The 26872-nt window shown below is 39.1% G+C and overlaps 1 protein-coding gene across 1 annotated transcript in view; it reads right to left on the reverse strand.

Annotated features, from left to right (window-relative positions):
* Positions 1 to 26872, reverse strand: part of Tm2d1 (TM2 domain containing 1) — a 37820-nt gene that overhangs the window by 7669 nt on the left and 3279 nt on the right. Inside the window, exons 3-5 of the mRNA XM_076564534.1 lie at positions 22003 to 22111; positions 16113 to 16204; positions 12735 to 12808 (exon numbers count right to left, since the gene is read on the reverse strand). Coding sequence (XP_076420649.1) covers positions 12735 to 12808; positions 16113 to 16204; positions 22003 to 22111 — 275 coding nt within the window. The remainder of the gene's footprint in view (positions 1 to 12734; positions 12809 to 16112; positions 16205 to 22002; positions 22112 to 26872) is intronic.

The raw sequence follows: 26872 nt of genomic DNA on the forward strand, positions 1-26872 counted from the left end.
ACTTTATTAAGAAAACAAAAAAGTGAGGTTCAGCTAGTGGAAAGAGGCCAAATAACATAGTAAAAACCTATCTTGTTGGACTATGTAATCAGACTGGAACTGAGCCTTTTGCTCTATTTTCTTTTTCTTCCTGTACTATTTTTCCTGATAATTGCATTTACTCATTGAAGAAAAATATACAAATGTTAGAAATTAGGTGATACATGATTGGGTGACTTTTTAATATCATGCATTTCTAATAAGCCCATCTGCAGCTCATTCTAAGCACAGATGTTTTACAATATGTTAGCCACTAACTTGTAGGAAATGCTATGTGTTGGTGTGTTGGTCCCCTTCCCCTTTCCTGTACGGAATATGGCACTCACTGAAGTTTACATGAATGTTATATATAATGTAGCAATTGTTTTTTGTTTTGTTAAGACAGGGTTTCTCTGTGTAGCCCTGGCTGTACTGGAACTCATTCTGTAGATCAGGCTGGCCTCAAACTCAAAGAGATCCACCTGCCTCTGCCTCCTGAGTGCTGGGATTAAAGGTGTGCGCCACCACCGCCCAGCTCCCTTAAGCTATTTTTGTTAGTTCTTCAAAGTTTCTTGTCATACAAGTAGGTGAACAAGAGGGTCAACATAAAGAAGAAGAAGAAGAAAAAAGAAGGCCAACACACTCTAAGAAGCACTTTTGGGTCAATGAGGTGTCTCCATGAATAAAGGTACTTGTTGCCCAGCTAGCCAGTCTGAGTTCAATTCTTGGAGCCCACAATGGAAGGAGAAATCCAATTCCACTGAGTTGTACACTGACCTCTACATCTACATGTATGCCACAACATGTATACATGCACGCGCGCGCGCGCGCGCGCGCGCGCACACACACACACACACACTGTAAAAAAGTTGAATTAAAATATTTAAATGAAGAAGAACTTTCTATAACACACATTAATGTCTCCTTAGTACAAAGGCCTACAGCCACAGAATTCAGACTCAGCTTTAGTGTCCTAAAGCTGCTCTAACAAATGACCACACATTTTGTAGGGTGGCAGACATTTACAATGCTGGAAGGCAGAAGCTCCAAGCTTCTTGAGTCAACTGGCATTCTCGGCCAACTATCACACTGGATTAGTATCCACACAGTAAACCAAGATGACCCCCCATATCAAGACCTTTAACTTGCCTGGCTTAGAAATGACACTCACCATTTCCCTTGGCCCGGACTGTCCATGGAAAAGGAGGTGGCCTGGAGAGAACTTCTTGTTCTTTACCCTTGATGTCATTGGTCTAATTCTCCATAATAGTTCTTCCACCCCACTCCACCCCCCTGCAACATACACTCATATCCACCTCCCCCAATCCTCCCACTTATAGGTACCTACACACAGAATAAGCACACAATGAGCTGCCACGTGATTTGAATCTGTACTTATTCTTAGAAATGTGACATTCTTCGAATAAATATCTACTTTAAATTTACCTAACAGTGGGGCTGGAGAGATGGCTTAGCAGTTAAAAGCAGTGACTGCTCTTCCAGAGCATCCAGGTTCAATCCCTAGCACCCATACAGCGGCTTACAACTGTCTGTAACTTCAGTTCAAGGGGATTCAATGCCCACTTCTGGCCTCTGTGGGCACCAGGAATGCATCTGGTACACAGGCATGCATGCAAGCAAAACTCTCATATACATAAAATAAAAATAAATGTTTAAAAAAATTCTGCAGTCCAGGCAGTGGTGGCACGTGCCTTTAAATCCCAACACTTGGGGAAGCAGGGGCAGGCAGATCTCTGAGTTGGAGACCAGCCTGGTCTTCAGAGTGAGTTCCATGATAGCCAAAACTATACACAGAGAAAGCCTGTCTCAAAATGCAACCCCTGCTCCCTAAAAAAAATGTGCTTAAAATTTTATCTGATAGTATTGTGCTACAAATCTTTATAACTGAAAACTCTTTTCTTTTTTGCTAATTTGTTTGTATCTCAGGGCAGGATTTAAATCAGGGACTCCTGGATGCTTGGCAAGTAGACTAAGCAGTCTCATGGATAGTCTTCACTTTTTTTTGATACAGGGTTTCATTAACTGGCCCAGACTGGCCTTGAACTCACTCTGGAGCCAGGTAGGCCTTGAACTTGGCAGTCTTCCTGCCTCAGCTTCCCAAGTAGCCAGGATTATAGGCCTGAGCCACCAGGCCTGGCTAAAATTATTGTCACAGAAAACTATGATTTTAAGACTTTTCATGCTGCTATGTACACATTTGGGTAAGCACTGTTGTAACTACTAACGTTACAAAGGATTTCCCTATTAGTGGGCAGACCTACAAACAGAGCTATAGTGGACATCTTTGTGCATGCTCCCTGGTTGACAGGAACATGAAATTTTTGAGTACATGCTCAGGAAGTTTTCCTTATTTGCTTATTAGTTATGTAAATAACCAATTCTGTCAATTGACTATTAATTTATTATGCTCTTCTACTAGGCTATCATTTTTGTTAATTTGCAGAAACTGACTATATAGTCTAGATATCAGTTCTTATTGTTGTTATCCTTTTACTCAGTCTGTTAACTCTTGATTTAGCCTATTGTATCCTTTTAAAACCAGAATTTCTCTTGTTTGTTTGGTTTTTTTTTTGTTGTTGTTGTTGTTTTCGGTTTTTTGACACAGGGTTTCTCTGTGCTAGGATTAAACAAGTGTGCTGATTCATACAACTTGGGCTTTGTTATTTGTTTATGATGAAATGTTGTATCACTGTGTAGTTTTGGCTATTCTGGGATACATGCAATAGCCCTGGTTAGCCTTCAACTCAAGATCATTTCACCCATGAGTGCTCAGATTACAGTCATGAGCCAACATACCTTTCTGTTCTACTTCTAACTTTCTCCATAGAAAGAATGCAAACTGTTGGAGTGCATATGTGCACACACAGAGGGGTGGGTCTTTGCTCCTCCCCTTGGCACTGTCATAAATAGCCTTTTGGAATAAAGTTCTGGGCTGGTGGGTTTGGAACCAGGCCCTCCCGAGGCTAACCTGTGTTTCTGTCTTTCCTCTCATCTAGGTTTCTCCTTCAAGCTAATATTTCTCATTTCTCCCTGCTCCAGAGTAACATGGAAGAATAAGAGGGAGCTGGTCTCCCTCAGCAAATATTAAGACTGACTGGACAAAATGCTGACCAGATCAAATCATCTCCCAGGGAGCTATCAAGCTAGTGAGAAAGCAACTGACTCAGCTGTCGACTCTAAGACAACAATGACGCAGCCATGTCCATCCCAATGCCCCAGACAAGCACGTCTATCTCCCCTAAAAGTTGAATTCCACTGTTTCCATATTGACTTCTCTGCATGTTTATTTTTTTTATAAGGGCATGAAAACCATCTTACCAGGATCACATTAAATTAGCATCAGAATGCCTACTCAAGTACCAGAATTTATGGATTTGGACCATTTGACTTCATTTGCTTTTAACAACTGATAATTGTAATTTAAATGACTAATATAAATATTATTCTTTACGTAGTAACACTCACCATGATGTCTCCTGAGGAAACCACAGCTTAGGGATTGGTCAGACCAGTTTTAAACATTTGTTATTAAGTCACTAAATGCCCCCACAGGGTAAGTGAACTGAAATCTACCTAATTAACTCAGAGCAGAAACAACACAAACTAATAAGTCACCTTAGTTGGCCAATTTATTTCCCCCAATAAATAACCCTAGGGTTAAATGAATAATGTGAGAACCTGTGGCTAGATTTGGTACTTATCAGTCTTGTGCTTTTACGTACTGCTGCCCACACCGAGCATCCACCGCATAAGCTGTCAAGGCTCCAGCACTGGCAGATTAGAAGGGAGTACATTTTGTTCTCCTTCAGTCAGCAGCACACATATCAAAGGCCAAGAGGTACACAGGGTTTTTCTCAGAACAGGCTGCCTTTCTCCACAGTTAGCCCAAGGCTCTGACATCATTTATGTTCTGAGATAAACTGAAAAGTCTAGGATCTTCAACATTTTAGCAAAGTTGAAAAAAATTATTCAAGATGAAATCAATATTGATTGTTTGGAGAGAAACTGTCCTGAACTTACTGTGTAGCTAGCTTCAAAACTCTTGCCTCAATCTCCCAAGTGTCCAGATTACAGGCATGAGCCACCATAGCTGGCTCAAAAATAAAGCTCTTTTTATTTAAAGCCTTGGTTCCTAAGGAAATATTTCTGTTAAAAAGCAGAATCTACTATCAAACCTCTCTTAGGCTAGTCAGAACTATAAAGTCCTCTAGGGCAAGGACTCAAACACATTATCCCCGTTGCTCACTAAACCTGTCTATGTGACAGCGCCACACCTACTTGCAGAGAATTTATTTATTATTCTTAATTATACTTATTGTGTGTGGGTAGGGCTAGGTGGCAGGTATGGGTGCACATGCCATGGCACATGTGAAGAAATCAGAAGATAACTTGTAGGAGTTGGTTCTCTCCTTCCACCTTTACATGGGTTCCAGGAATTGAACACAGGTCTCAAGCTTAACAGCAAGTGCTTTTACCTGGTGAGCTATCTTGCCCACTCTGCAATTTATCATATCAGTTTTCATCTTCATTCATTGGTCCTCATAACCCTATGAACTTTGAAATTTTACGTAAGGACCTATTACAGTATGAATGTGTCCCTCAAGTTTAATCCCCAATGTGCTGGACTTAAGAGGTGGGGACGTTGACATAACTGGGCTGTTCCAGGCCTATATGGGTTATTCAATAAGACCCAATCTCCAACAAAACAAAACACCAAAAAGGGTCAGCAAGGTGGCCCAGCAAGCAGGTCTGGAGACCCGAGTTTGATCTTTAGAGTCAATGTAAAGGTGGAAGGCAAGAATTGACTACATGAAGTTGTCCTCTGAAGGCCATGCCCACACATACACACAATACTGTTTCTGAGAGAAATATTAGAAGATATTATTCTAATGAGTGGTCACCAGCCATCCATGTTATATAAGAACAGGACACAACAACTGATAATCTTCCAAAAACACCAACAGCTCTACCTTTAAAATGGTCAACAAACAAGCGGTTCAGCAATGGCCTTTAACAACAGAGAAACTCCAGGCTTTAGAAGAGCTGGTAAAGAACAGTTAAATGCTCAGCATACTGAAGAACCAACCAGCCCTTGGAATTCTCCTGTATTTGTTATTAAAAAGAAATCTGGTAAATGGAGAATGGTAACAGACCTTAGAGCAATTAACAAAGTAATTCAGCCCATGGGCTCTCTACAATCTGGAATTCCTTTGCCTACTCTGTTACCAAAAGGATGGCCTCTCATAGTTATTGATTTAAAAGACTGTTTCTTTTCAATACCCTTACAAGAAAAAGACAGAGAAAGATTTGCTTTCACAGTACCTACTTATAATAATTCTCAACCGGTTAAAAGATTTCAATGGAGGGTCCTCCCACAGGGAATATTAAATAGCCCAACTCTATGCCAATATTTTGTACAACAGCCATTGGAAGTGGTACCTAAAAAATTTCCTAAATCTATAATTTAGCATTATGTGGATGATATTTTACTAGCTGACTCAAATGCAGATACTTTAGAAAAAATGTTTGAAGAAATAAAGAAAATTTTGCCTTGCTGGGGATTACAAATTGCTCCTGAAAAGATACAAAGAGGAGATTCTATTAATTATTTAGGATGTAAAATAGAGCTACAAAAAATTAGACCCCAAAAGGTGCAAATTAGGAGAGATCGACTACAGATTCTTAATGACTTTCAAAGATTATTTGGAGACATTTCTCACCTACGAACTATTGTTGGGGTTAAAAAATGATGAACTGAATAATTTGTTCAAAACCTTAGAAGGTGACAAGGACTTAAATAGTCCAAGAGAATTATCACCTGAAGCTGAGAAAGAATTGGCCTTGGTAGAAAAGAAAGTACATGAAGGGCACACAGATTGTATTGATCCAAAGCTGGATTGCATTTTGGTTATTTTACCTTCTAGGCATTCTCCTACAGGAATATTAATGCAGAGGGAAGATATTATATTGGAATGGATATTTTTACCAAATAAACCAAATAAAAACTTATGTGGAAAAAATCTCTGACTTGATTTGAAAAGGAAAATTGAGACTTTGTCAATTAGCAGAAATAGACCCAGCAGAAATTGTCGTACCTTTAACTAAGGAGGACATTGAAAAATTATGGATAGAAAGTGAACCTTGGCAAAAAGCTTGCAGTAATTTTTTGGGAGAAATTAACAGCAAATATCCCAAAAGCGATAGAATTGATCTTATAAAGAGAGCTGATTGGATCTTGCCTCGAATTGTACTGGAAAAACCCATATCTGGAGTTTGTACATTTTATACAGATGCCAACAAACAAGGAAAGGAAGGTTACAAATGCAAAAATTTAAGCAAAGTGGTTCAAAGTCCTTATAATTCAGTTCAAAAATCAGAATTGTATGCTATTCTGTTGGTATTAATGGATTTTTCAGAACCTCTCAACATAGTAACTGACTCTCAGTATGCTGAAAGAGTAATATTACATATTGAGACTGCAGAATTTATCCCTGATGCTTCAGAATTAACTTCACTATCCATTCAATTACAAGACACAATCAGGAAAAGGAGTCATCCTTTATATATAACTCACATCCGATCCCATACTGGTCTGCCAGGCCCTCTAGCACAAGGCAATGATGAGATTGATAAATTATTGATAGGAAATGTGCTGGAGGGCACAGAATTTCATAAAAATATCATGTCAATAGTAAAGGTTTAAAAAAGGATTTTTCCATAACCTGGCAACAAGCCAAAGAAATAGTAAAGAAATGTCCTACTTGTTCCTTCTACAATCAAATGCCATTACCAGCAGGATGTAACCCAAAGGGTACTCAGAGGAATGAAATCTGGCAGATGGATGTGTTTCACTTTGCAGAATTTGGAAAATTGAAATATGTACACCACACGATTGATACTATTCAGGATTTCAATGGGCAGCTGCTTTGAGTTCTGAAAAAGCTGATTCTGTAATCATTCATTTGCTAGAAGTTATGGCCATCATGGGTATACCTGCACAAATCAAAACTGACAATGCTCCATCATATGTCTCTGTTAAAATGAAACAGTGTTTTGCTTATTACAATATAAAGCATATTACAGGTATACCACATAATCCTACAGGTCAAGCAGTTATAGAAAGATCAAACAGAACTCTAAAGGATATGCTAAATAAACAGAAAGGGGTAACAAAAAACCCCCAGAAATAGACTACATAATGCTCTATTAACTTTAAATTTTCTCAATGCCAATGAGAAAGGAACAACAGCTGCAGAGAGACATTGGATAATAGAAAAAAACTACAGAATTAAATCAGCCTATATACTTTAAGGATGTGCTGACCTCAGAATGGAAACCAGGATATGTATTACATTGGGGACGAGGTTTTGCTTTTGTTTCTACAGGAGAAGATAAGCTGTAGGTACTATCAAAATTGATAAAGGTTTGATTTGAACAAGAGAGATCTCTTAATTAGAGGAGGTGATAGTTCATCAACTAGCATGAACATCCAGTTTAAACTAACTTATACCAATAACACATGCCTTTTCATTTAATCAGATAATAACTTGCCAAAAAGGAACATCCCCAAAATTAGTCTTGGGAAAGGTCTTTGTTTTTGTCTTTTAGGAGAATGAAGGCTAAGGAATCTGAAGAACACTGGACAAATGAGACAACTGAAGAAAAGGGACAAATCATCTATCCCAAGAAACAGAGTGAAATGGCTTATGGGTATATTATCTAAAAAAATTTTATGTCTTCCTAAATATTTGTTTCTGCTTTTCTCTAAAGATTTAACACTATTGGTCTTCTAATAGTCCCAGTTCAATTAAAATTGAAAGCTGACTTTGGAGTTGGAGAATGGCTCTCTCCTTCTTTAAACTCAAGCATGTTTTTAAAAGGAAAATGCAAACTCCCTGTATCATGCCAGAAGAAAAGAGCCATCTTCTGCTATGGGACAGGAGAAAAGCCAAATTAATTAAGGGACTATTCATTCTATTACTAATCTCAACTCTTTGATTCTATTCTGATTCTTTAAACTTTTCTTGAAGTATTAATTTTATATCAAAATTTACAAGAATAATATATATATATATATATATATATATATATATATATATATATATATAGAGAGAGAGAGAGAGAGAGAGAGAGATACATTTTAAACTTTGTTAAGATATGAATGGTCATATAAAGTACTAACTAATTCTAGAAAGAAAAAAGGCTTCAATTACCTGCATATATATGTCTTTGTGCTCAAGTCTCTTATTAGTTTTCTGCAGGAATTCATGGCCAGGCCTAACATCAACTGAAGTCTCCAGAAAGAAGATGGGGCCCCACAACAACAATTCCATGTGGACAATCATAACATCACTAAGCTGACAAACATCATCTACAGATCAGCTTTGAACTACAAAGTGCGCAGAGCAATTTTGAGAGGGCTAGCTGAGATGATCCAGTCTCAAAGACTACTTGAATAAGGATTTGAGATAAACCCTGAACTTTGGCATTATACACAGATTGGATAACGAAGGATATAGTTACCTTTCCTAGAATTTGACAATTAACCTAAAATTTTTCTTTTCAGGATAAAGATACCTTCGCCCATACCCAACAGGAAGCAATTTTAAGAATACGACGCCCACATTCCCAAAGAGGTGGTGTGGGGTGGGTGGTTATTTTTGGTCTTTTAATGGGTTTTGGGTGTAGGATAATTTTCATTGATTAGGGGGGTTGGTTACAAGTTGTTGTCAAGGGTTAGAAAAAGGGCTAAGCAAAGGAGATTAGATTTAAGGTTCTTGTTTTTTAAAAAAAAAAAAAAAGAAAGAAAAGAAAAAGACAATTACTAGTTTTAAAAACTTTACATTGCATTGGATTATTTTATATTGTATACAAATTATATATATTGAAATTGATATTGTTAGAAAATGCTATATGTATATTTCTAATTGTACTTATACCATTCATTTAACAATGTAATGCAATTTTCTGATCCTTGAATGTTATTATTACCAACTATTAGGATATAAAGAAATGAAAGTTAGTAATTAGACATTATAATAGAACTCGTAGTCATATTAGGTATGTTTTCAAGATTGAGCAGATATATTTTAGATAGACAGGTCATCTTCAAATCCTTCAGAGATCTACAAAATATGGCATTTAAAATGTTTTAATAACTTAGAAAAATTTTCTTTTTTGTTATGACTATGAGACATGTCGGCTCCTGGCAGTACCAATCTACTTCAGAGAAAATATGGGCATTGAAAAAACTGCAACTGGAGTTAACTTTCATTGTGGCAAAAGTTAGCCACTGGACAACAAAGTATCCTTGAATCAACTGCTGACAGACAGGACAGACAGGACAGGAAACAAAGGACTACTGATTCTTGCCAAAACAAGTGTGGTTATGGCTTTATCAAAAGGCATCTTCTGAGGACAGGACAATATGGCACCATCCCTGAAGTGGCCTTCGCAATCCAGAAAAGGTACAGTGCCCTTTTCTTTGAAGGCAGCCGAACAGCCAGTGGGCCAATGGCTTCTGATGTGCAATGGAACAGCAGCTGAAACAGTTATTCTTGAAGAGTAACTAAGCTCACGCCTCTCAATAGTAGAATGGCATTATTAGAGGGATGTAGAGAAGAACAGGATGCTGAGATGAAGCCACATACACACACAGCCAAGAAGAATGGACAGCTGAATTCAAAAAACATCAACAATTTCCAGAAATTAAAATCCTGAATCATGACATGACACTAGTGGAATTCAGGTGTTTCTGGTACATGGACTGCTCTCACCCAATGTGAGGTTGAACTGTTGACCTGGTGTACATCCTACTTCACAAATGAGTCTGTCAGATACGCTAAGCCTATAGGCTGAAGATGATGCCCCAACACTGTGGAGAAACCTCAGATGACTGTCCAGGCAGCTGGCTGTTTCTGTCAACTCACAATTTTTTGGAAGTTGCTTGCATGTACTTCCTGTTTTTATTTTTGTTAGCTAATATTATTTCCTTCTTGGGTCTCTGAGGGAGTTGAAGATTAGTTAGTTATAGTTGAAGATTAATTAGGATAGAAAGTGAATTAGATACATTTTAGACTTACCAAAATAGGATAGATAATGGAATTATTTTCTCTGAATTTGTCAAATACAAATGGACTAGACATTGTTTAGGTATTTATTACTTGTATATATTGTATATAGTTATTGTACTTTTGTAGATAGTTTTTCTTATGTTAGTTATAAGCTTTTTCCTTTTTCCTTTTTATTAAAATAGAAAAGGGGAAATATGGTGATACTTTATTTTGTACTAAAATGTTATTTGTATGTTAATAAATAAAGTTGCCCGGGGATCAGAGCTATTATCAAGCCACAGGAAAGCTGGGCAGTGGTGGTGTACGCCTTTAATCCCAGCACTTGGTAGGCAGAGCTAGGTAGATCTCTGTGTGTTCAGGGATACAGCCAGCATTAGAGACACACACCTTTAATCTCAATACCAACCATAGAAGACCTGGAGGTCTGTACAGACAGGCAGTGATGAGGCGGTCATGTGGTTGGGTTTACAACCAATGAGAAGGCAGAACTGAAAGTCTTTATAAAGACTTTAACACAGGAAGTAGCTCTCTTTCGGAGAGGTAGGACCACCACAGGAGGAAGGGTAAGGTTTTAGCTCTCAACTCTGACCTCTTGGCTTTCTTCTTTGCATTGGTTCTGTGTTTCTTATTTAATAAGACAGTTGGTAACATCTACACAATATAAAACATGAAGTTGTCCTCTGAAGGCCATGCCCACACATATACACAATACAAAACATGAAGTTGTCCTCTGAAGGCCATGCCCACACATACACACAATACAGGACAACAATATGAAGTTGTCCTGTGAAGGCCATGCCCACACATACACACAATACAAAACATGAAGTTGTCCTCTGAAGGCCATGCCCACACATACATGCAATACAAAATAAAACATCAACAGATAAAATAAAAGAAATGACCTATTCTAAGGTGCTTGGTTCTAGCAGCCCAATACACTAAGGTCCTAAAGGGAAACAAACACTGCTTACTAAGCTACTACTTCTAGCTTTTCTACTTGTTTGGATCACAGGTTTGCCAGAATACACATTAGTGATGCTGATTTGAAATTTTCTGATTATGTACAAATGGAAGAGGTTTCAATACAATTAAAATATTTTTCTCTTCAAAAAAAAAAAACAAAAAACTACCATTGACTTAGAGGTAGAGGCAGGGAGATGTGATACTCTATCTCAAAATAAAAACAAACAAGATGTATTAAATTTTTGGATATCTTAATTTGGACAATACCAATAGAACATGACTTTGCTGGATCATCATTTAAAATGAGAAGTACATTCTAACAGCTATGTGCATAGGTGCCTTTGCCTCTTCCTGCCTACACCTGTTCCACGGTTAGACAGGTTATCTGCCTAGGCGTGTGGCTTGTGTGTAAAGGCAGGAAAAGTTCAACTTCAAAACCAAATATTTGCAGGGCAGTGGTGGTGCATACCTTTAATCCTAGCGCTTAAGAGGCAGAGTGGATCTCTGAGTTCAAGGCCAGCCTGGTCTACCAAGCGATTTCCAGAATGGCCAGGGCTAGAACTCAGAGAACCCCTGTACGGAAAACCAACAACAACAACTATTTTCCTTGTTTAATTCTTGTATCTCATTTATCCACATGCTGCCCCCCTCCTCACAGAGGAGTCAAAATTCAAGAGTAACCGGCCTTTAAAGCATTGACAGTAATACCAAGCAGTCAGAACTGAAGAGGGGCAGTGCTGACTGAGGGCAGAGCAAAGCATGATTTAAAGGCACACTGACACTCACTGAGGACACTAGGTGCTCTATAAATGCTTGCCCTAGTGCTGCTCAACAAGATTCATCCTTGCCTCTAACATAAGAAGCTTCATGAGCAATCACAAGCAGTTTATTATTTAACAGAGAACATATGGTGGCACTTTGAAATGCTTAAGGACAGCATCTCATAAACTATGCCAGTCACCAAACCCACTGTAGCATGAGAAGGTGAGGCTGTCACAGAGAAACAGGGAGAAATCTCCAGTAGAGAACATAAAATCTGTGTGGATTTGGTCTTGCTTGAGGCTATCCACTACTAGAAACCATGTGGAGTACACACACACTCCTTTGTTTATCCTGTAAGTTAGCTAGATTACAATTTCTGTCATTTGCACAGAGTGCAATTTGTAGAAAGTGCCTATGCACTTCGAAAGAAAATCTTACTTCTGTCTCCTGAATGTTCATATATGTGCCAGAGTCCCATCAATGCATCCTATTCTGGTCATTGACAAGGTGATCAGGACTGCCAGGCAAATAAATTCTAAGTCAGAGATATAATTGTAACCTGCCTTAGAGACTCATTACAAAATATATTATAAAATTATCAAGATTTCTGGAAATTCTCCAGTAAAGAAATCTCTACTCACTTGAACACATGTCTACAGTCGCCTTTGAACATGCAGTCCTTTTTGAAATAAGTATCCTATAGCTTTAGAGCTACAGTTTGAGAAATGTTTACTGAAACTGCAACCAGATCCCTCAGGCCCAGCATCTGCAGCCAAGTTGTAAAGCATTCATTCCCCTTTGTTTCCCAATGTATCTGAAGTGTCACATACATGCAGAGGTCCACCAAACTCCCATGTGGACTGCAGTTTACCTTCCAGACTGAAACTAACTTACCTGCATTGAAATAAGAACGAAATCAATTAGGCTCCCAATTCCACAAAATCCTACGGTGCAAAACTTTAGCAAGCCTAGGAAAGCACAAAGGAAAATAATTCACAATACGAAAGTCTTGGAAATACTTATAATGTTTCTAGCTTTCTACCAAGCTATAGTCTATAAACTCTACAGTATGATAAAAAGGAGAATCTTTAAAAAAATCAAATCTTCACCTAAAAATACAAGAATGTTTTAAAGGAACCTCATATACAAAATAGTTTAGTAACTAATATAACAACAACAAAAATAGTAAATAAATAAAAAAAAAAACAATATACTCTACAAAACTTAAAAAAAGGTGTTTCCATCTACCCACATCTGGGCCTCTGTGTGTCTGTCCAACAAGCACAGGGGTTTCAGCAACACAAAAAATAGACCCTCAGCACCCCAGAGCTCACAGTACCTTTTAGTAGCAAAGCCTTTTACTGATCTGAACAGACAAAACACATTATGTGATACAAGTTTAACTGAACAGAGCAGAAAGTTCAAATCTATACTGTCAAGCCACAAAAACGTTCAAGAAAAATACTGATCTTGTAAAATTCCAAAATCCGGCCAGGCAATAGTGGCACATACCTTTGATCTCAGCACTCAGGAGGCAGAGGCAGCAGGATCTTCGTGAGGCTAGCCTGGGCTACAGAGTGAGTTCCAGGATAGCCAGGACTACACAGAAAAACCTTGTCTTGAAAAACAATACAAAACATCCAAAATTTGACTAGTAACTCAAATATCTCTAATTCCACCAAATAAATACATGTAAAATAAATAAAATAATAAAATAAAACAATGTTTTTAAAATAACTGTTCCACATACAGCTACACAGATAATCATCTCTCCAAACACAAAGCTGCAAGCACATAAATGTACAAGAGCTGGTTTCTTCTTAGGGCTGGACATAGGGCAGAATACTGCATGCATTGGGGTAGCACACGGCAGTAATTTAGTAACAGCCATTCGAATCCAAAAAGTAAAGAAACACTGCTTTTAGTTTTCTCCCAAGCACTTCCTATCTACCTTTTTACTACCTGTCTGCTGGAGGCTTGGTTATGACAGGGTTTCTGTGTATCTTGTTTACGTCTTCATCCTAAGTGCCTATGGCATTGCCTGGAACCTAGTAGATGGTTATTCCCTGTTAAATAAATGGATGAATCTCCTATCCCAGTTCCTAAGATCTCAGTCACTGTATCCAGTATTTCATAAAGTAATTCCTGCAGGTATGCTGTGGAAACATGCCTGCTGACATTAGCATTTTAATGAAAATTTGGAGATATCACACATGTACTGTGGCATGTGGGTGACACCACATACACGTATATACAGACACAAAATAAATAAATGTCAATGTCTAGAAAAATGTAATGCTAAAAGTGCTTTAAATAGTCAAGCGTGGTGGTGCAACCTTTAATCCCAACACTTGAGGAGGCACAGGTGGTTCAAGGTCAGCCTAGACTGCATAGTGAGTTCCAGGACAGCCAGGGCTCCATAGAGAAACCCTGTCTCAAAACACACACACACACACACACACACACACACACACACACACACACACACACACACACACACACACACACACACAAAACAGAAAGAAAGAGAAAATGCCTCTACAAGATAGTGCTATAGGCAAGCCTATAGGGCATTCCTTTTAATTAATAATTGAGGTGGGAGGGTCCAGCCCATGGTGGGTGGGGCCATCCCTGGGCTGGTGGTCCTGGGTGCTATAAGAAACCAGGCTGAGAAAGCCAGTAAGCAGCATTCCTCTACACCATCTGCATCAGCTCCTGCCTTGCTTGAGTTCCCGTCCTGACTTTAATTATGAACAGTGATGTGGAAGTCTAAGCCAAATAAACTATTTCCTCCCCAAGTTAATTTGGTCACAGTGTTTTATCATAGCAATAGTAACCCTAATTAAGACAAAAATATACACTGTAATCTTCATCTTTACTTCCATAATTTTTATGTAGTTATTTTTTTCTTTTCTTTTATTTTACTTTTACTTTATTTTATTTACTGTGGGAGTGGGGGTGGGAGATACACATGCCATGACCTGTGTGTGGAGGTCAGAAGAAAACAAGAGGGTAAGTTGTCCTTCACCATGTGGGTCCTAGGATTGAACTCAGCTGGTTAGGCCTGGTGGCAAGTTCCTTTACCTGACCTGGTAAGCCATCTTGCCAACCTGCAGCTATTTTCTTTGTTTGTTTTTTTCTTCACACAGGTCTCTCTATGTAGCCCTGGCTATCCAAGAACTCATTATATAGACGAGGCTGGCCTTAAACTCACAGAGATCCACTTGCCTCTGCCTCCCAGCTGCTGAGAGAAAAGGTGTGTACCACCATGCCCAGCTTCATTTTCTTTGTTCACTAAGTCAACACTGGCTTTTGTTTATGTACTCGAACATTTAGTTTCAGATACGAGTGACAGAAATACACCTCCCCCAACCCCACATGGAAGACCCCTATTTGCTCTCTGGTGCATAGTTACATAGAAAGACTAGGGCTGCCGTTTGGGAAGCTGAGCATTCAAACTTTACATTTGCTCAATATGCCAGCAGAATCCAATAGTAAGTAAAGCATGATCTCCAAAGACAGAAAATTTGGGTTCCTATTAAGCTAAATGTCCTTGGATACCATCTCATAATCTCATGACAATTTCCTTATCTATAAAAGAAAGATTACAACAAATATGTCACAGAATACAGCAAAGCCTCTTGGCTCAGTAAATCCCTTAACCTCTCTGGTGAATTTCCCTAGGCTGAAGAGGATTTAAAGAGGGTGATAACCATAGAGTTATAAGTCTTAAATATAGGTAGGCATATGAAAGTTTAACAAAACTTAAGGTCAAACATAAATGCATTAGTAAAACCATGGCAAAAGGGAAATATATAGTTAGGATGGAGGGATGGAGTGGGTCAGACTCTCATCCCAGCTCGTGGTGATCACCAAACACCACTCTGTCCTGAGAGCAGTTTTTTCTATTCCAGGGCAACAGTGACAAGGACTCTGGCAAATGACACTCTTGGAAAAAACACACACTCGTGAACATACTGTACAGCCACTGTGTGCCTAGCACAGCACAACAGTTCCAGTCAAGTGACGAGCCTTCACCCTCGATTATGTTTTCCAAAAGGTGAATGAATACACTGGAAAGGCCAATATTGCCTGCTTTAGCTGAACTGCAGAAATGAACACTCTCAACTCAGAGAAAAATGTACTCATTCAACTCACATGAATCTTGTACATGGAGAGATCTAAATCATAGGCATATATTCATTTAACAAAAACTCTAAACAAGTTTCACAAGGATTTTCTTTCTTTCGTTTTTGAATGAAGCATACTCACCTAAGGCAGGATATCCGAGGTAAAATCGATCTGCTCCCAGCCAACCCAAAAACAGAGATAATGCAACTGCCACTTTGTACGAGTAGCCATTTCTGCAGAGAATTAAAACCTGAGTGTCACAGCCATGCATTACCAACATGTGAGCATTTTAGAAAACAGATCTGTGCATCATTACCTATTTGGTTAGCGGCTCACTCATTCATGCACTCATTTGTCTTTTGGAGGTTTTGTAACTAACACTATTCTAAGCTTATGGTATATATTAATGAATAAAAGTAACATAGATTCCCTGTCCCTCAGTGGCAGTAAACAAAAACCCAAACATATTTAAAAATCTAATTATACAGTTTATTAGAAAGTTATACATATTAGGAAACAAAAAAAGGTGGAGCAGATGTTTATTGAATTCAGAATACCAGGGTACGCAGAAAGTCCAGAACACTGGGGGCTACTTAATGACAAGACAGTGCTATGTGAGAAAAGCCCTAAGGATCAGCTAAGCCCTGTCAGTCCAAGGGAAGAGCAGCTGCTGCAAGGCAGTTCACTGTTATGGATGGGGGTGGACTAAGCCAGCGGAGTAGAAGCAGATTTAGGGAGAGAGGAGAGCAGACCAGTGAGCGATCCAGGGAGCGGGGATAGGAGGCTGAGAATCCACGCACCACCATAACTCTCACTCTGAGAAAACCGGGAAGCTATCACAGGATTTTAAGCCGTGATAAGATCTGTTTTACACTTTCAAATACTGTGGTTGTTATGCTAAGAACAGATTGTAATGGAGTATTTGTCAACTAATGTCACAAGCATTCAAAAAACAAACCCCCAAACCCAATGGCCTACAGCAATAAGTGATTATTCTCACATTCTACACGGTAGACTGCGTGGTTCAGCAGACAGCTCTGGGCTGAGGTGCCCTGAACTTGAATACAGGCTACAGATCAGATTCACTTTCAGTCTCAAGCTGAAACTGAGACTTCTGAGGTTCAGGCTGAACATGAGGCAGACACCTGAGGCAAGTTCTTTTCAGGATTATCTCATCAAAATACAAAAGGAAAACTGAATTTCAAAAACACACTTAAGCCTCTACATGTTACTTGTCTATTAACCTTAAGCTAAATTAACCAATACAGCCAAGCCCAAAAACAATGGTATGGGAAATACACGTTCTTCTGTTAATAGGAATTGAGGGCTGAATATCTGCTAACAAATTCAAATTTATTTTTGAGCACAAGGACAAAATGTTTAAATGCTTTTCAAAACTCAGGTGAGAATTAATAATGGCTTGACTGAGTACTAGAAAAGAAATGCTGAGAATCATCAGATTCTTGGATGTGTTCCAAGTATGTTCAATTTTCTTATCTGTTAAATTTAGGGTATGAAGAGGAAAAAGAAAGAAAAGAAAGAAACAATAACAGCACTCCAAATTTTATCCTAAGCATTAAGAAGTTGAAGGGGTTGGGAAAGAATGCAGATGGATGGTTCTTGAAACGAAAATCAAAATAGAGTTTGGATATGTGAGTGTGAGGTGTCCATAAGATACCCAAATAGTGTTGAATTAAAAAAACAGCTGAACATTACAAGTGTGGTGTTGGGGGATAATTTTTTTTGCACACTGTAAAGATGTGTCTCTGCCTAAGGCAGCTTCTCAATGGTTTAATAAAGAACTGAATGGCCAATAGCTAGGCAGGCCTTTGGGGAGAGAGAGGAACTCAGGGTTAGAATCTAGGAATGTAGGAGATGCCATCGAGACACTGGGGAGGTCAGACGTACAGAATGGAGGAGAGGTAAAAAGCCACATGGCAGAACATAGATGAATAGAAACAGGTTAATTTATGTTATAAAAACTAGTTGGGAATAAGCCTAAGCTAAAGGCCAATCTTTCATAATAATAAGTGGGGCTGGCGGTCCAAAGAAAGCCTGATGAGAAAAAGTGACTACAGCATGGATTTATGGAAATAAGTCTGGGACACAGACAGAAATTAGACAGTTAAGTTACAAACATACAGGAAATACTGAGCATCAAGAGATTGAGGATGGATGTGGTGGTACACGGCTATAATGCCAGCATTTGGAAGATGGAAGCAAGGGGATCAAGGTCCAAAGATCAACCTTGGCTACACAGTGACTGAGACCAGAAGAAAGAAGTGAACAAAACGCGTAGACACTAAGAAAGCAGAAGCAAGCAGACTTCATATGGAGGTTAAGGAAAATGAGAGAATGACTCTAGAGTTCTGATTGGATTTTCTGTTCTCTATTTTGTTTGTTTTGTTTTGTTTTGTTTTGCTTTGTTTTGTTTTGTCTTGTTTGAGATAGGGTCTCATCACATAGTCCAGGCTAGCCTCAAACTTATATCCTCCTACCTCTGCCCACCAAGTAATGCAACAATGCCTATACTCTAAAAAACTGGGTAGAATAGGTGCCATTCACTGAGCCAAAAATCAGAGGGGAAAGACATCATTATGTACTGTTTTAGGTACCATAATAAAGATGATAACATGTAAAGGGCGGCTAGATCAAAAGCAATCTTGAGGGATTCTCTCAAGAAGCCTGAAACTAATCTAGGGCATACACTACTGTGTAACACACACACACACACACACACACACTGCATGCCCTTGCTTAAATCTACCTTAAACCTTTTCTTATGAAACTCCAATTGTGCTTCATAAACAAACAAAATAAAGGATTAAGGATATTGTTTAGGGGATAGTAACATCTAAGAAAGAAGCTAAGGAAGCCGGAGAGATGGATCAGTGGTTAAAACCACCACTGCCCTTATAGGTAACTGAAGTTCAAGTCCCAGTACCCACATCAAGGAGCTCATAAACCACCTGTATCTCTAACACCAGGGGATCCAATGCCTTCTGGCCTCCACAGGCACTCACATGTGTACACACACACACACACACACACACACACACACACACACACACACACAGTGGGGAGAGATAAAAATTGAATAAATCTCAAGAAAAAAAAAGCTAAAACATAGTAATAAAAAGATTATTAGGGGCTGGAGAGATGGCTCAGAGGTTAAGAGCACTGACTGCTCCTTCAGAGGTCCTGAGTTCAATTCCCAGCAACCACATGGTGGCTCACAACCATCTGTGATGAGATCTGGTGCCCTCTTCTGGCCTGCAGGCATACATGCAGGCAGAACACTGTGTACATAATAAATAAATAAATCTAAAAAAAAGATTATTATTTGAGTTTATATAAGAAACCAAGAAAAGAAGGAAATATCCAATGTTGGAGAGTGATTTTAATATGGAATATAAATAGTATTTGATAGAGAAGGATTGGTGGTAAATTCCAGTATGATGCTACACAGAATGTTTGATAGTTGATGAGAAAGTATTATAGAAACAATTATTTAGAAGTTTAACGGGTAAAGGGAATGAAATACAAAAGCAATTAGCTATGTATGTAAACCATGCTGAAGAACAACCTGGTAGGGCAGAGACTGCCTAGACATTCACCAAACCATTTCTAATTTTCACATCAGCTGAATTACATTTCCTAGCTGGCCTTGCAACTGGGTGCAACCATAACTGTGTTTTGGTCAACGGAAAGAAGGCTGAAGTAAGTGCTATTTCTGGATTTCATCCTTAAAATATACTTACAAAGGGTTCCCCTCCTCTCTCTCATCTATTGTCTGAATGGAAAGGACTCTAGAGGAAGCAAAGCCACGGAGAAGCCGGGCCCTACATGGCTGTGTGGAACCACCAGCACTTGCTCATATCATAACCCAGAGCTCTAAGGAAACCCAAACTAGATCATATCATGAATAAAAAATAACTCTTAACGCCAGCCTGGGCTACCAAGTGAGCTCCAGGAAAGGCGCAAAGCTACACAGAGAAACCCTGTCTCGAAAAACCAAAAAAAAAAAAAAATAACTCTTATCGTCGTTACCAAACTCCAGTTTCTGGAGACTATATTACAGAGTGTCTATGTCTGTAATACTGAAATGGAGTTTAATTGAGTATTAATATTACATATTTTCAAAAATATGCTAGCAAGAGTAGAAAAAAAAACCATGTCAATGGAAATGGAATACTCAGCAAATAGAATTTGCTAGTGAGTCTATTCACAGCTGACCTTTTGCTACACACATACTGTGCATCCTGATCCTGATAAAGAAAATGTGGCCGGGCGTGGTGGCGCACGCCTTTAATCCCAGCACTCGGGAGGCAGAGCCAGGAGGATCTCTGTGAGTTCGAGGCCAGCCTGGGCTACCAAGTGAGCTCCAGGAAAGGCGCAAAGCTATACAGAGAAACCCTGTCTCGAAAAAAAAACAAAAAAAAACAAAACAAAAAAAAAAAAAAAAATATATATATATAAGAAAATGTGACATAGCAGGACATGCTAAGTGTGTAACTTTTACACTAAAACTATCCACTACTGGAATCTCATGTCCTGATTCAATTCTTATAAAAAAAAATTAATTGGGATCTGTTGATTTGACTATGAAAGGAATAAACTGGCTAGGAGACTTGGAGTGTCTGTTTTCCCTAATGATTATATTCATTATCAAAACTGACATCAATGCCTTGTAACCTATTTAGCATATCTCAGTCTCTCTCAGCCTAATTTACCCTGAGACACTGTAAGAAAATTCAGACTAGCTTGGAAATTAAGTAACAAAGCATAGATACCATGACAGACAATAATTATAAGAGCCAACCTGAGCAAGCTGGGATTCTCAACAGATGAGTCTGTTACTTGTATTAACAGCCATCATATTTTTCTCATACCAGCACTTAATGTATTATCTGTTCTGACATTCGGAATGTGCAAGGTAGAAATACCAATCTATAATTTAAAATTGAATAAATAATACCTACATGCTAGGAAATAATTCCTTTCAACTATTTTTATTTTGCTAATCCTTTCTAAGGATTCTGGAAAAAGTTGTAAAAAAAAAAATCCAAACATTAGCTATTTTTTAACATGACTGCAAATATGTACCATCAAATAAAATGCAACCATTTACAGTTCTAATACATAAATATGATACCAGGAATGAAAGAAGGTGGGAAAAGTAAGTCATGTCTTTAGTTCATGGCAGAAAAAGTGAATGCAAGCTTTCTAACAGGAAGAAAATAAAACATTCTCTAAATAGAAACCGTTCCTTTACTATCCCACACTCACCCAGCTTCTGAATTCTGTCTGCCTAATGTTACCATTCATCTGCTACAGAAAGTGAAACCAGTGTGTGATGGCTAATACTGTCAACTTGACTAGATATAGAATTACCTAGGGACAAATCGCTGGCAAGGAGTTTCTAGGCTGGGTTGGGGTATGAAAACACACCCTAAATGTGGACAGCACATTCCATGGGCTGGGGTCCTGGACTAAATAAAAAGAAGGTAAACTGAGCCCAGCATTCACCTCTCCCTGCTTCCTGACTATGGACACATGAGACCAGCTGCCTCCAGCTCCTGCCACTGTGGCACCCCTGCAAGACTGACCTGCTCCCTTTAGGCTGTCAGCTAAAATAGATCCTTGTGGAAGTTGCCTTTGTCTAGCACTTTGTCACAGCAGTGAGAAAAGTACCTAACACAGTGCACAAACAATTAACAAGACTGTTTTTCTGCTACAATAAGTAAATGCCTATTTGTGCTCCAATTTTGAAAACAGAACTTATCCATAACTTATTTACCTGATGGCATAAACTCACTTGACAAGGCCTGAGTCAACTTCAATCCTATTCTATCTCACAAGTTAACCCAGCTCCTGGCTGGTGAATTGTACTTATAAACTAAAATAGAAGGTTGTCAACATAAGCAAGAAGATATGAGTTATATTTGCAGGACTTCCGTTAACATGTCTCTTTTATTTTTCACTCCACCAAATCAAGATACAACATTTTAATTTTCAGTAATGTACTTACACATTCCGGCAAGATATGGGCTTGAGAAAACCAACTTCATTTCCAGTAAAATGTGTTTCATTACCGCTGTAATCCTTACAAATTATGTTGGGTGCTGGAAAACACTGAACTAAAAACAGAAAAAGTGAATTTTTTTCCCCAAGATTGGCAAAGTACAAAATAACCTATAACATTATAACAAACTACCTCCCGTTGTAACATGTGACAGAAGTCTTTAATTTAGACTGAAAGTTAAAGAATTGTATTATATCTATTAAATGCACTTATATGGGAGATAAATGATAGCGGTCTCTTCATACAATAATACAAATATCGCCATACTGTTTTAGATGTGTGCATGGCCCATCTAGTTCAGTTTCTTGCCTCTGATGACAAAGAAAGAACTGTAAAATATTACTGGGTTTTTTTTTTTAACTTCACACCTAAGATAAATACTTGAATTTTTATTTATTTATTTATTTTTGGGTAATTATCAAGCCACTGTAAAATAATCTATGGCTTATCTCTCCAGCTTATATTAATTATTTGTGATGACTAATCTTGACTGACAATTGGATGGGGATATAACCACCATAGAAACAAACCTCTGTGCGTATCTGAGGAATTCTATGAATTAAGGCTAACGTCATTAGGAAAGACCCATCCTAAATGTGGGCAATACCATTCCTTAGGCTGGGACTGTAGATTAAAATACAAAGGGAAAAGTGAACTGATACCAGCATTCATTGCTGCTTCCTCACTACGGACATAACGCAATCCGCTGCCTCCTGCTCCTGCCATCAGAGCATTCCTGCCACCGTGGACTGTGGCTCCTGACACTGGGAGGAAAAACCACCCCTTCCTTTATCTATTTTTATCAGGTATTTTGACACAGCAACAAGGCAAGAAACTGAGGATACTACCGTACCACTGACAACAGCATCCATAAATATATTTCTATCTTGACTCCGTCTAGGTCTTGGTATAATGTTATTTCAGCATTTAGCAATATCAAGCCACACTCACAACCCAAGACATAATATAAACAAATAGTACAGATGTTACTTTGTGGACAGGCAAACACTGTCCTAAAACTTTTACAGCCTCACGGTATACAGAAGAATTTTGAAGTAAGGATGACCTTATGTGGGTTATTTTTGTCTCTTTCAGCTCTTGGATTCCCTGCAGGTAAAAATAACACTAAGATCACCTACATCATAGGACCATTGTGGTTAAATACATAAAACTATGTGCCATAAAGTATATAGCCTATAGTAGGTACTCGATACATTTGTTTGTTTATTTGAGACCAGATCTCATGAAGCTCAGACTAGCCTTAAACTACTTGTATGTGGCCAAGTTTACCTTGAAGTCCTTCATTTCCCCACTTCCCAGTCCCAAGAGCTGGGATTAAAGACATGTGATACCATGCCTAGCTTAAGAAACATTTTCTTCTTCTTCAACATCTGTGTGCATGTGTATTTGTTACTAAGGATTGCATTTGGGACCTAATGCATGCAGGCATGCACTCAACTTAAAAATGGGACCTTATTTAGAAATAAGCTCTTGGCAGATTTAAGATAACATTATTAGAGTAGGTACTAACCTTTTATATAAAAAAGGAAAATGGCCAAGCATAGTGGCACACATCTTTAATCCCAGCACTGGTGAGGCAGAGGCAGGTGGATCTCTCTGAGTTCAAGACCAGTCTAGACTACATGGTGAGGTCTAGGCTAGGCAAGGCTACATAGTAAGATCCTGTCTCAAAAACATAACAAAACAAGAAAAAAAAAAAACTGGACACATGTAGGGAGGATGTGAAGGTACACAGGGAAAATGCTGTGTGAAGATGGAGGCAAAGGTTGTGTTGATGCAATTGCTAGACAAGGAATAACAAGAATCACTGGCTGACTTAGGGCTCCTGTTGCTGTGAAGAGACACATGACCATGGCAACTCTTATAAAGGAAAACATTTAACTGGGGTGGTTCGCATACAGTTCAGAGGTTCAGTCCATTATCACCATGAAGGCAGACATGGTGCTTGCAGACAACAGAAGTGGTCTGTCTTACTGGGTGTGAGTTGAGCATATATGAGACTTCAAAGCCCGCCTCCACAGTGACACATTCCTCCAACAAGACCACACCCACTCCAACAAGGCCACACCTCCTAATAGTGCCAATTCCTTTGGGAGGCATTTTCTTTCAAACTACCAGAGTGGCTACCATCAGAAATATGGAAGGAGGAAAAGGACAGGATTGTGCTCTAAAGCCTGAGAGGAACAGGGCTCTGTAAATACTCTGATTTCAATGTCAGATTCCGAGCCTCACGAGCCCACATAAAGATGGAAGGTTAGAACCAATGCTACAAAACTGCCCTATGACCTCCACATATGTACACACCTGCACTTACACATCCATTGTCTACTGTGATGAAACACCATGACCAAAGCAACTTGGGGAGGAAAGGGTTTACTTCAGGTTACAGTTCCACAGCACAGTCTACCACTGAGGGAAGTCAGGGCAGGAACTCAAGCAGGGCAGCAACCTGGAGGGAGAAAATGGTGCAGAAACCATGGAGGAGTGCTGCTTACTGTTGTTCCTAGTGGCTTGCTTACTCTGCATGGCCCATAGAGAACTGGGCCTTCCCATATCCATCACCAATCAAGAAAATCTACCACAGGCCAGTCTGGTGGGGGCATTTTCTCAACTGAGATTCCCTCTTCTAAAATGACTCTAGCTTATGTCAAATATTCAGTCTCTAAAATAACCATAGTCTATCTAAAATACCCCAAATATCTCAACTATAAGTCCCTGTAAAATCAAACGTAAGTTACTTTTACTCCAAGAGGGAAGAATCAGGGCACAGTCACAATCAAATCTAAGCAAAAGCAAAGTCCAACAGTTTACTGTAAAGCTCAATGTCAGACTTCTGATAGGCCCCAAGGGGTGGGGCCTGGTGGAGGCCATAGATCACTAGGCATGGTTTTGACTATCCTCCTTTCCAGTCTGTCCTTTCTTTGCTTCCTGGCTGCCAAAATATGAGCAATTTCCCTCTAGCAAGCCTTTCCATCATAGGGTTTCAGTCTTACCACAAACCTAAAACCAATGAAGTCAGCTAGGCATGGACTTCGGAAACCGTGAGCCAAAAGTAAACCTTTCTTCCTTTCAATTTGTTATCTCAGGTTTTTTTTTTTTTTTTTTTTTTTTTTTTTAAATTACAGTAACAGAAAACTCACACATGTGGGAAACATTTCCTTATTATACAGCCTTGTTAGCTCTGTCTGAGACTATCTAAAATCAGGTCTTCAAGAGACAAAACAGTACTTTTTTATTCTAATTATGATTCTTTTCTCTCTTTTCTGTTTTTTTTTTTTTTTTGTTTTTTGTTTTTTGTTTTTTTTTAAAGACAGGGTTTCTCTGTGTAGCCCTGGGTGTCTTGGAAATTTGCTCTGTGGACCAGGCTGGCTCAAACTCAAAAACCCACCTGCCTCTGCCTCTGGAGTGCTGGAGGTAGGCTGTGAGGTTTCAAAATCCCCTACTGGATCCAGTTCACTCTTTCTGCTGCCGATCACACTGTAGAACTTTCAGCTTCTTCTCCTGCACCATGTCTGCCTGTGTGCCGCCATGCTCCCTGCCATGATGGCAATGGACTAAGCCTCTGAAACTGTAAGCCAGTCCCAATTAAATGTTTTCTAAACAAGAGTCGCCATGGTCATGGTGTCCCCTCGCAGCAACAGAACAGTGACTAAGACCGGAAGCAGTCTATTAAATCCCACCTAGCTTTACACATATTTAGAATGAGAGAGGCTCCCCTCAGTCATTGGAATAAGGTATTATCCACTATCCAAACACTTCTTTGATATATTTTGATAAGTGATACAGCTATAAAATCTTTACCATACTGTTTTTCTATGTAGGATATACTAAAGTCCACGTTTCAAGTGTACTATGGGTAGTACAGTTCTGTGTAATGTACTGAACAGCTTCCTGCCCCCTGTAACTCTCTCTCTCACTATAGAACCCAGGCTGGTATCATATTCGCTATATAGACCACAATGGTCTCAAGATCATAATCACCCTCCCTGGTGCTGGGGTTACAGGTGTGTACTGCCATATACAGCTTCAAATTCTTTTCCAGTAATTAAAAACACGTGTCCAAGGGTGGGCAGACAGCTCAGTGAGTAAGCACACTTGCTGCCAACCTGTCACCCTGAACCTGATACCTGAGAACAGGGTAAAAGGTCAGAACTGACTACTGCAAGGTCTCCTGACCGCTACATATGTGTATTGCATATTCCCAGCACCTACATCCACTGGTAACTAATTCTAGGGGATCCAATACTCTCTTTTGACTTCTACAGCCTCCTGCATGCACACAGTACATATACATATACTCAGACACATACACATGAAATTTTTCAAAAATTTTAAATAAGAAAATGAAACATATAAAAGTCCTAACTAGCTAGGCACCTGTGGTACTCTGAATAACAATGCCTCCCCATAGGCTCATATATTTAAATGCTTAGTCATGAGCGAGTGACACTATTTGAAAGGATTACATGTGGTCTTGTTGGAAGAAGTATCACTACGGGTGGGATTGAAGGTTTCAAAAGCCCAGGCTAGACCCAAAGTCTTGCTCTCTGCCTGTGGATCTGGATGAAGCTCTCTGCTACTGCTCTAATGCCATGTACTCTGCCATGCTCCTTGCCATGAGGATAATGGACTCAAGCTCTGAAACTGTAAGCAGGCCCCAGTAAGAGTTGCCTTGGCCATGGTGTCGCTTCACAGCGATAGAAGAGCGACTATGACAGCAAACCTTTGGTAGCATACAGCAGTGCACACCTTTAATGCCAGCACTGGGGAGGCAGAGGCAGGAAGATCTCTGTGA

The sequence above is a fragment of the Peromyscus maniculatus genome, chromosome 2, assembly GCF_049852395.1.
Source record: "Peromyscus maniculatus bairdii isolate BWxNUB_F1_BW_parent chromosome 2, HU_Pman_BW_mat_3.1, whole genome shotgun sequence".
Classification (NCBI taxonomy): domain Eukaryota; kingdom Metazoa; phylum Chordata; class Mammalia; order Rodentia; family Cricetidae; genus Peromyscus; species Peromyscus maniculatus.